The sequence below is a fragment of the Amia ocellicauda genome, chromosome 6 (assembly GCF_036373705.1).
Source record: "Amia ocellicauda isolate fAmiCal2 chromosome 6, fAmiCal2.hap1, whole genome shotgun sequence".
NCBI lineage: Eukaryota > Metazoa > Chordata > Actinopteri > Amiiformes > Amiidae > Amia > Amia ocellicauda.
The window spans coordinates 13017426-13029285 of NC_089855.1; the positions used below are offsets into that span (position 1 = coordinate 13017426).

Sequence of the window (11860 nt, forward strand, 5' to 3'; positions counted from 1 at the left end):
TGACGTATGCGGAAGCTGCTGCAAATTCCGTTGCGAAAGTTTGTAACTTCAGGGCATGGTCATTTTTCAATCGAGTCTGTTCTTTGGAATACTTTTGTTTTTGCAAATGCTGTGTTTTCTCACTGGACGTGTTTTAAACCCAAACTATTATAACATTCAGTAAATGAATAACACACGTTTTGTGGACAGCAAGGTGGAACATAACACCATAGTAGTAGAGACGCATATAGGGGGGGAACTGAATATATTTATTTCCGTTATATAGCTAATGCCGTGTGTTTTATACAAAAAAGTAGTATTTTATGTTTTTCCACCTGCATCTGTAGTTTAAATGGGTATTGATTCATTTTAAATAATATACTGGAAAAGGATTTAAAACTGAATTTGGTGATGGTGGACAGAATATAAACGTGATGGTGGGATTACTAACATATTTAAATACAGTTTTGTAGTATTTTTTAATATTAGAAATATATATATACAATGCCATTTCACAATATTGTAGGAGCCCACACCTTCAGCCGCTAGATGGCAGCAGACGAAGCCATTCTTGTTGGGAAAAGTCACATGAAACTATGAAGTCATTTTCTTCTCCATGCTAGAGAAATACTAACGCTTTCACGACAGCGAATCGGTCATCGATTCGTATCACATTTGTTCAATGCAAGTCCATTATATTTCGATATTAAGAACAAAAATGTATATTGATAAAATACATTTCCCACAACTTGGGTACACCGTTCCATTCAAATCTGTCTTTGTAAAATGACCTTTGAACTTCGCTTGTTTTGATTGGCTATATGGGCACATTGATACCTTGAAACGCTCGTCTGTATATCTTTGCAGATTGCTTCCTGTTTTGTTTGTTGCTATTCATCTGGGAGCTCAGCTTCATGATTCACCCGAGACGACTGTTTTGTGTCCTAGCAGGTCGGGCTCACAGTCGATCGATACTAGGTAAGAACAGCGTGAGCCCCCGCACAGCTGCAATAATGCACAGCTGTTTCTGACAGCTGGATCCCCTGCAATTGCAAACCCGACAACAGGACAACAAGGCAGCGCTGCGAGATGGCAATGCAATGGGGAAGGGGCACTGTAGTCACTTGCTTTGTGACATTAATCGTGTCGGTGGCTGTAACTCTCTTCTGTATGCACGATGAAGGTAAAGTTGCAGACAATCTATAGTAAACAAATCGCATAGGCTTCTATTGATTTTCTAATAATAGCCGATTTACAAACACGAAGCAACATTCACAGCGAAACCCCTATCCTGATGCAATGGCAGTGGTATCGCACAGACCTTAATCATTAGAAATCGCTTATATTTCTAATATGTATATTCACTTTAAATACATTTCGGTAGTGATAATTAACCCATATTCTGATCTGGTATCTGAATTATTCTCGTTTTGCCAGCCGGGGTGTAGTCATTCGTGAGCTGTCACGTCAAAAGGAACATGTTTATTGATCTTTACACGCCGAGGCAGCAGATGCGAGAGCTTGCTTGTTTAAGACCCAGCGGACACCCCTCTGCTCTCGGTGCAATCCTCATGATGTAGTACACCGAGTGGCGATGACGTCAGCGGGGCCACAGTACACAGGAGTTGTAAAGCGGCTTTGCTGAGTCGGGGGTTAATCTTCATTGTGATCAAATATGGTCTGAAGCACTACAGCTCAATGCATACCGAAGCCTCCGTGTCTCAGTGCTCGCCACGACGCAACCCGAGGAGCAGAAGCCAAGCCCGGATCGGGTAGATCTCAGATCGCAGGCCTGGTCTGTTGTGGACCACTATGTAGTGCGCCTGTGTGCAAATTCAGGTGTTGTGCTCCATGTAACTTTGCTCTGCGGGTCTGGGTGTTAGTAGGGGGCTTGTTATTGTTATTCACTTACTATTGTGGGGGGGGGGACTCTTGACTATTATGCTTGCAAACACAAGGGGGTTCTTGTGGTCAGACTTGGAGACCAGAGCTCTGTTGGACATCTGGGGCGAGCAGGATGTGCAGACGGCGCTGGACGGCAACTTTCGCAACAGTCACGTTTACCGCGATGTCGCCTGCAGGCTGGGGGAGATGGGCTTTGACAGGACGCCCGAGCAGTGCAGGATCCGCGTCAAGGGCTTGAAAAGACAGTACTACCAGGCGAAAGAGGGCATCAAGAAGAACGGGCACTACCGCAAGATCTGCAAGTTTTACGACGAGATGGACAGGATACTGAGTAACAGACCTCACCTCGACCCCCAGGACATGATCGACAGTGTGGCCATAGGGGATGACGCGATGGACGGCACCGAGGAGGAGGGTGATGGCATGGACCACCCGCAGGAGGCGTACATCATGGAGAGCACCGGGGAATGCTCCTATGCTGATCACCCGGTGAAGTTGGAGTATCCCTCCTTTCCCATCCCAGTGCCTGTGAGCAACAGTGCAAGTAAGTTGCTGTTTTACACCTGTGGGTTTTGTTTTGTATTATTAATCTTGCCTACCCAATACTGACAATACTGGTCCTCTCAACATGAACAGATCCGGATCTCTAAATGTGCAATGGAAAAGCAGTTTCACTAAAAACAAGTCATAGTAGTAGAGTGTCATATACAGGATGTCCTATGTTAATCTAGTTATTTGCAGAAGATCACAGCTCTTTCTACACCGGAATATTGGAAGTAGATATCAATGTGCATAATGTCTTAATAGTCATTTTAGGTAGATCTTACTACAATCTTACACGGGGTCTGCATAGTGTGCACTTTTTTTATTTCTCATTCAGTGATATTAACCTAACAAATACAGGACAGTTTGAAATCCATATTTCTACAACCTGCAGAGGCCTCATGTTCCAGAAAATAAACCCTGTTTTTTTTAAAGTATTATTTAGCTTTTGGTTTCTGTATTCAGCTAAAAAACTTAATATACATTAGGAAGTTTGTAACTACTTGTTGCCTACATGGATGCAAGTGACTTGTGATTTATTTTAAAGGCATATGTTTTGTTTTTATTTGGAGGTAGAGTTAGTGTGCAAAGTTAATATTGTTGCATTGTCGGGTAGCCTTTAAAACACAAAAAGTGACTTGTAGGGTAGTGATAACTGCAGTGTAAAACCATTGTGTTTAAAATGAAGGAATAGAAAGCGGACCCTTCATTACAATCCCATATGTCTTTTGGTATTGCAGGTACAGGACAGAGGCAAAACAATGCCCAGAACAGCACCCCCTCCACAACTCGTACCAAGAGGTCCAAAAAGCGCTACACTAATCTGTCCCTGGATAAGCTGATGGAGAAGTTCCTGGAACAGAGCATGGAGGCAGAGGAAAACTTCTACAAGTACGAGGAGCAGCGGCTCAAAGTGGAAGACAAGCGGCGCGAGGCGGAGCATTCCCGCGAGCTCCAGATGTTGCAAGTGCTGGGACAGATGTTCGCCAGCATCGCCACCCCTGCCCCCGGGCGCCCACAGACTGCCCCCTCTGCCCCCCAGCATCGCCCGCACAATCACCACCCGGCCGAGCACAGTAATCGCAACATGCCACCGTCGGCGCCATCCCAGCCCATAGGTACCTCTCGATACACCCAGCTTCCTTGCCCCAGGAGTCTCAGAAGTGAGCAGTGGGCGAGCCGGGGATGCAGGACAAAGCATAGCTCTGTTCCTGGAGATTCTTCACAGCTTTAACAATGTTCACCCTTTTGCCGTAGTGTGAAATATTTCAGTGTGTGTTTTTGTTAGTGAACTGTTATTCACATGTAGCTTAGATACTGAAACTAAAAATAAACCAGATTATCATGACTAAAAAATAAATTCGAATATGAAGTGATGATGGGGGAAAGGGGGGAGCCATAAACAGAAACATAAGCATGAGGTGAAAGGTAATCGCATACCTGCCATGCTGAAATGAAGATGTTAGTTTTCATTTTAAACTTTCATGAGCTGTGGGCATATTCTCCCATTTCTGTTCTTATCACGGCTATCCAATAACTGACCTTGATATTCACAGGGTTGATGCTTCATAGATCAATTATTTAGTTAATTAGTTAAAATTGTATCTGCTTGCAGAGCTTTAGCCATTGGAAAGTTAGATACCTGTAGATCCGTCTGGGCTCTGACTTTCCAGGCCCTGGGAGAGCTATCATTGGTTTGCATGTGAAAGGTGAAGGTCTGTCTGCTTCCATAGGTTTTTCTAAAAGGACAGGAACAGTCAAACATCCTTTTAAATTACAAAATAATGTAGGCTTCTAGATCCAAACTGGCAGAAGCCATTTTTGTTTGTCTGTTTGTTTTTTTACCTTAAAAATAAAAATCTTTAAATTGATCTCAAATTCAAAACAACAAGTCAATCTGTAGTGTTTAACTTTTGCCTTCCTCTTGTGTATATGGAAAGATGTATGTAGTAAATATCAACCCCCCCACCGCACAAAGTATTCATGAGGTTAAGTATAACCTGTTCTTAATTCTCATCATATATATATATAATGAGTTCTATAAAGACACCACATATATAGACATGTGATGTCTTTAATGCAGTACAAAAAAAAGACAGTTTTCCCTAAATACTGTACTCACAGCTTACTGACTCAGGGTTTTCACCAGTGGGTGTGAATGTTTGGTCTGTATCAGGGTCTCTGTGGTGTTTATTTCTGGCACAGCTTGCCAACATCTAATTCTGTTTGTCTTGCAGTTATTGAGAGAGCCTTCTCACTCAGAAGTCCATCACCAAGGAATATGGAAAATATTCTTCCTCTCGTGAAAAATATCGTTCCTCCTTTGACATCAAAAAAGCATAAAGGTCAAGATGGAAGGATTGGTATCATAGGAGGATGTCAAGAGTAAGTTAACAAGTTTTAATAAGGGCTACATGTAAAAACTCATTTAGACCACTAGGCCTTGAAGAGCAAATGTCTTTGGAAATAGTATAATAATTAGGGAAGCCTTGTGTGGAGAACCAAAGACACCCATGTGACCTTCCAAAACTGTGATATCAGTCTGCTTTGGTCTCTTTGAACTGTTTTAGAAGGGAAATGACATCGCTTTAGTTGGCTGAGGGTGGCCAAGGATGTCTTGTCAGCTATTCAGGCGTACCAGTTATATCTGGACAATTCAGCCCTGCCATTGAGACCTCCATTCACGATCTAGTAGAGCAGCTTGTGTTCAATCTCCTGGTTACAGGGCCCTTTCTACACTCTGGACACCATCTGAGACCCTTTAGACCTAAAATGATATATCCTCACACACTTTCCTCATATATAACAGGTAACAATGTGTCATTGCAGATAATTTAACCTGACTCACTAAATTTAAGCTCCAATAAATGTTATATTAATCTGAGTATATATTATTTTCAAATAGTCAGCTTCATCTTTGATATGCCAAAAGCTAAAATGAGTAACGCTGGCCCATACTATGAATGAATGGCATTTAAACGAGGTAAGATGCTGTTCCAGTACCTGGACAATTGGCGTTTTCTGTCCAGTTACACTGAATGTGCATTGTCTATAGCACTGGACAGTATGAAGCAGGCTTATTATTGAATACATGTGATTGACAAAGATATTAAATACATTTGTGTTGGTGTTGGATTTCTTTTGAACAGGTACACAGGAGCACCATATTTTGCAGCTATTTCAGCTCTTAAAGCGGTATGTTGAAAACAATTGGCATCCACCCATTTCTTAATTTCAGTGTGCTTGTGGGGTTGTGCATCACAGCTTAAACTTGCCTCATCTCTTTTGTTTTGTTTTTCCTGTTTTCAGGGGGCAGATGTGTCTCATGTATTTTGTACCAAAGATGCTGCAACTGTAATAAAATCATATAGTCCAGAACTGATCGTACATCCAATCCTGTAAGTCTTTTAGTTTGTTTTTCTTTTAACTGTATATACATTTTGCAGAGGTTAGTGTGGATGTTTATGTTGCTTATTTAGAAGACTTTTTATCCATCTAAAGAATTAAGTAAATTAAGTCACCACTTTTCTGAAGCATTATACCAGAAAATATAAATATAATTATGTGTACTATCTGCTTCTTACGTTAATTCTTCACTGCAGGATGAAGAACAGGTGTTTTAATGCAATTCAAAAGGATTTTCTGATAGCATTATTTGACTTTGTGAAATCCAGCTTTTTAATTTAGGTAGATTAATTTCTAAACCCATATTTAAGAGTGTGTTTGCAAGTAATCAGCCATTTAAAATATATACTTGGTGGTTTTAGTATTTGTAGCAGATTCGTGTTCATTGAACTTAAGTTTAAATGCTTCCTTTGAGTTATGTCAAATTTTGATTTTTTGTTTTTAAGCGACAGTCCAAATGCAGTTGCAGAATTTGAGAAGTGGCTGCCAAGGCTTCATAGTATAGTAGTTGGACCGGGTTTAGGCCGAGATGATAAGCTGCTTGAAAACGCTAAGGTAGGTGTAATGCTAAGTAGATAATACTGTCTCATAACTTTGGCTCTGGTAACCCATCTTTGTAACTCTGTAACTTAACCTGCATGTTTGAGGTTTCATTTTTGTTTAATTCATTTGGTTAGCAATTACAAGTTGTTTGTGTTGAATTTTTTGTCTGGGATAGGAAGTGGAAGCACGTGAGAAGGTTGCATTGAATAATGGTGTGGCAAGAATTCAACATAAAATGACATTTTCAACTTTCATTTGGGTTAGCACTGACCTGATGAGTCCCTTTTCCCCACAGTTTAGTTAATGAAGCAAATTGTCTTGTTTCAGGGTATCATTGGCAAGTCCAGGTCAAGAGATATCCCAATCGTTATTGATGCAGTAAGTACACATTCCCGTCTTCCACTATGTTTAATGGAGGTCTACGAGAACAAGTTCTGATTTGTAAATGTGCTTTTCACAGGACGGATTGTGGCTCGTATCCCAGCATCCATCTATCATTCAAGGCTACCAGATGGGTATTCTAACTCCGAATGTTATGGAGTTCAGTCGACTGTATGAAGCGGTGGTAAGCTTGAAAATGCAGTGGAATAAGGTCTCTTTCCCTAATGCTTAAAGAATATATAGTTTTTTATAGAGCAGGTTTTAAATTATTTTAAATCAGATAATTGCCTTTAATGTTAACAACTTGTCAAAGGTGTGTAAAAACACAACAACAAGAGAAAATGCTATTAATTACAGATAATCTGTTCTTAGAACTGATGTGCTGGTATAAGCATGTTTACTGTTCTTCTCTGTACTTTCTATGAATGCCTTTGCAGTTAACAATGTCAGGATGCAGTAACATCTTTCTTACTACAGTGCCAGGACTCCATGGACAGCAGTGACAAAAAGAGAAATGTCATGCGTCTCAGCGAAGCCATGGGAAACCTGACTGTTGTCCTGAAAGGCGAAGAGGACATCATTTTTGATGGAGACAAAAGTTAGTTTATAAACATGAATGACATCAAATAAAATACAAAATCTGTAGCATTATTAATTCACACATCTGTCAGCCTTATTAAATCACATGATTATTTTATAAAATCCATCCCGTTTAAATTGTATACATTTTGAAAGGCAGTGTCATATTGTAGTGTGTGCACTGCCTATACGTTTGTGTTCATCAATTCAGCCTGCCATACAAACACAAAAAATGCATTTGTATAATGCTGAAGTACTTAAAATGGGTAGCAGCTCTGCCTTGTATATCTGCATCAAGAAGCAGTCACTTAATTTAAATATATGTCTTAATCGGTTCGTGTTTTTAACCATCTACACAAAAGTCTACACCCTCAGAGCTCCACCAGCAAATGTATATTTTATTTCTTAATTTCCACAGTGGTGGTCTGCAGCCATGAAGGCAGCAGCCGCAGATGTGGGGGGCAGGGTGACCTCTTGTCTGGCTGTCTCGGAGTCATGGCACATTGGGCATTTATGTCAACGACCGAAAAAACAAATGGGTAAGAAGTCTACACTATAACTGAAACCGAAGCTTTTTCCTGTAGCAGTGTGCTCATGGAAAACTTACTTATGAACAAATGTGTACACAGATGTACATGGTTTTCGTATGTTGTCTTGCTTGAAATGTTATGCAGTCCAAGATGGGCATCTATAGTCCTTGTCTGGAATTCTATAACTGTGGACATTTACAGGTTTTTCTTCTTTATTATATTATAGACCCTTTCTGTATTAAGATGTAGACAGAGAGCAATAGTTTAAACTGTACTTGATTATACTACACAGGCTTTAAATATTAAGATACCCCCGCCCTCTCCCCTTTTGCAGAGTCAAGCCCTCTCTCATCGCTGCATTCGGAGCCTGTAGTCTCACTCGCCAGTGCAACCGACAAGCTTTCCACAGGCACGGCCGGGCCACCACCACCACCGACATGATCGCAGAAATCGGCGCGGCCTTTAAAAAACTTTTTGAGAGTTAAACCTGGACAGGTTTCAGCACAGGGAAAGACAAAGGTCACCAGCCTTCCTGCACGTGCCGTAGTTAAGTTTGAGGTGCAACATACTTTGACGTGCGGCAGCAAGCTTAATTAGCTCTTTCGAAGTCAAAAGACCTTTTAGCAGTAGACTTTCTAAACAACCGTAAGAAAGTAACTTCTTGAGTGAAAGGAGAACTGCAGAGGTTTCTCAACAAGAGCAGATTTGAATGGTGTTCAGTGTCACAATTGTCAATTAATAAACTGGGCTTCCCACACATTTGAATCATCACTATAAAACTGAGGCCAGAGAGGATGTCTTGCCATCTGTTCCCACCCATTTCCACAGATTGCTCCATATAATAAATGCAATTGCAATATTTCCCTTTTAAAAAAACAGTACAGTGGTTCAGTATTCTGATTGAGATGTTTTAAAGTGTGTAACGTTTGGAGTTTCCACAGCGTTTTCAGATATACAGGTTTTTTGAATTGGGTTTTTTCATGTTTTATGAATTATCTGTAAATTCTGTGGCTTTGTATATACACACACCATAGATAGATAATAGGATACAAAAGTGGGTTCACTTGAGGTCTGGTAAGAAGTTGCTCATGGATTTTAACAAGTGGCACAGTAAGCAGTACATCTTGTTTGTTGTTCATGCAACCCTTACATATATATTTAAAGGTGTTTTTGTTGTGTTTGAGATCTTTGTTACCTATTTGACACCTTTTTTGAAGTATTACAGTATTTGCTGTGAAATGTTTATGAAAAGGATGGATCAAAGGAAAACACAGAGGGTTTTAAGGAAACTCCCACTTAAAACAAAACTGTGTAGTTTATCAATACAAATGTGTTTATGGACAAATTAAAGCAGTCCATTCAAAATAGTTTTAAATAAGTGCAGCACTCTTATTTTTATACACCCCCCCCAAAACTGTGATCTTTAGTTTTTTCAGCCTATCCCATTTCAGGATATGCCTTTCATCTCTGTGTGGAGTTACTAGATAATTGAAGCTGGGATGAATCCAGAGGACACTACCCTCTCTCCCCTCGTCCTTCAGAAGCATGGGGGAAATGGCTTTTTATTTTCTCTCTCCTGGCACTTTACTGTTCCCCTGCTGCCAAGTTTAGCACGGCTCTCTCTCTCCCTGCTGTCTTCTCATTGTTTTCTATGTGCCTCCTGGTGCAGCTCTGTCGTTCTTAGATGAGCTTGAGGTACCTTCATACCTTATCGTAGTTCATAAGCTCAGCACATTTCGGCTAATCTTCACTGGCTGCTTGATTTTATCTTCCTTACACTCGGCTCTGTTCAGTGGTGGGGCAAACTGCCTAGATGGTATCTAGACTGTACAGGTAGAGCTCATACTACATCTATTTACTTTACAACCTGGAAAATGTCACTAGTATAACACTACCCATAATAGAAGATTAGATTGCAAGCACCTTGTTTTAATTTTTAGTTGGATGTGCTTACAGCTGCACCTCACCTGTTTTCACCTTGCAGTGTATTAGCATCACTTAATAACTTACTACAGTGTGTTCTGTGTTTTTCTGGTAAACCACTCTACAATATGTTACTTTTGCACTATATACCTTTCTACACTTCCTTACATTTATAATGTGATGGGTCTTTTGAATGCAAGATGGATTGGATAAAGGCATAAGCCAAATACATTCATAATAACAAAAAAGTCCTGCTCCCCTGAGCACTGATACTACTCATGTCTTCCTTACCGGACAACAGTAACATAGGATTAGTTAGCGAGCAGACCAAACAAAGTATGAAAAAATAAATTTAGACCATTCAGGCATGACAATCATTCTTTAAAATGGTAATACTCACTGCTGGCCCTGGAGAGACATACCCCTGCAGGCTGGATGGGTAATTTAACTCCACAATGGTGTGGGACAGGAAAAAATGTTTATGTGGACAGAAATTCTATAATTGGTTCATTTAAGTCATCGAAAGCTCATGTGGAATGAAAAATAAAAGACCAGGCGTTTCTCCAAGATCAGGAGTTAGTGTCACTAAAACCTTTGCAGTTTTCCTTCCAGTGAATTTAGACAAGAATGTAACTAAACTACTGTAGAACCATGTAATTTTTCCCCTTTTTGTTAACTTCCCTTAACTTAGGCAAAATAAACTGATTTGGAAAATCTAGTCCTATTAAGTCTCCCATTTTCTTAATTTATATTTTCTGTAAAACGTTTGTAGAATTTATAAAACAGCAGGGCACATACTTATTTCTATGCATACCATTGGCTTAATAAATCCACTTCATTATGTTTTATTGGGTACTGAATCTATCTTGTCATTGCTGTGTCCCCTAAAGAGTCCAAACCAAAATACTGTCTGCAGCCTTCTTTATGAAGTGACATCATAAAGCCCATTCATGTTTCAGCTTGACATTTTGCTGGAGTGTAGAAAATGACCAGAAGCCAATCATATTTTTCTTCCTTTCTTGTGCGACTAGTGTGAAATGTTCTCCAAAGCTAAGCTACTTTTAAAATTCTTAAACATTTATCAGAAGAGTGCTGTTAAATACATTAACCAAACTTCTCACCTCATGCTTTATCTTCCTTATTGTTGCAAAAGTCCACACATTGGCTAACTCTTAATCAATTGTGCAATTAAAAAATTATTTATACTGACTTTTTAAAACACTGAGCTGTTATGTATGCCATGTTATGTATGTTATGTATGGTCCTTTACATTTAAGGAAAGTAGGATTTGGTGATTAATTTAATACATTATGTTGAATAAATTATAGGCCTACATATTGTATCAATATCTTTTATAAGGGGGTGGAGGTGAATTTTTAACTGCCATTCCATAAAAATAAATTATTCTGCACCTATAGCAATTTATTATAGTATAGCCATCCATGTTCCATGTGGATATTCTATGTGACGGTAGGGGATTTAAGCAGTTTAACTCAAGCCACACATTAAAATATTTTGTATTGATAAATATATAAATTAAGCAGAGGAAGACAACATGATAACAAAGGAGAAGTGTTTTAGCTTGGCATTTTAGCTTGATTAAATAGATACAAATAAAGGTAGATGGACCAAGATAGAAAGACATACAAATAGCAATATGAAGTACAGATTTTAACTGGGTGTAATTCCTACACTGTTCACCCAACAATCTTGATTGTTTCCTTTCAAATCCATGAAGACCAGAGCCAGCAGACTTTGCAAACCTGATTAGTGTTTTTTCTAAATATAATGTGTCTCTATGACTTGATGTAGTGAAAATTCACACTAACATGTTTCATGCCAAATTAATGAGATTGGCACAGCCAGTGGTCTTTAATCAGGTCAAGTCATTCAGCCTTCCTGGAGCTCCTGATGACATTTCACTCGGTACTGGGCTTTGACATGGTGCAATATCTTTGGTGATCCCCTTGAATGCATACTTTTGATGCTGAATGGCTTTTTAAAATTAGAGCTTCTGGATTTTAGAATTTATTTATGCATAATCTACTTGCTATTTTGCATTTTTTGTTTTT

The 11860-nt window shown here is 39.5% G+C and overlaps 1 protein-coding gene across 3 annotated transcripts; it reads left to right on the top strand.

Annotated features, from left to right (window-relative positions):
* The first annotated feature begins 744 nt into the window (after nt 1-744).
* Nucleotides 745-10506, top strand: naxd (NAD(P)HX dehydratase). Of its 3 annotated transcripts, XM_066706176.1 has the most exons (12): nt 745-957; nt 2061-2428; nt 3168-3590; nt 4665-4812; nt 5577-5622; nt 5737-5825; nt 6279-6387; nt 6703-6753; nt 6836-6940; nt 7234-7354; nt 7754-7874; nt 8200-10506. In XM_066706176.1, exons 2-12 carry the CDS (start codon nt 2071-2073, stop codon nt 8348-8350), a joined length of 1722 nt encoding a protein of 573 aa, XP_066562273.1. In that variant the 5' UTR covers nt 745-957; nt 2061-2070; the 3' UTR covers nt 8351-10506. The 3 variants fall into 3 exon arrangements, with proteins under 3 accessions (XP_066562273.1, XP_066562271.1, XP_066562272.1); XM_066706174.1 differs by lacking the exon at nt 745-957 and having other exon boundaries at nt 1202-2428; XM_066706175.1 differs by lacking the exon at nt 745-957 and having other exon boundaries at nt 1203-2428; nt 3168-3545.
* Nucleotides 10507-11860: the final 1354 nt, after the last annotated feature.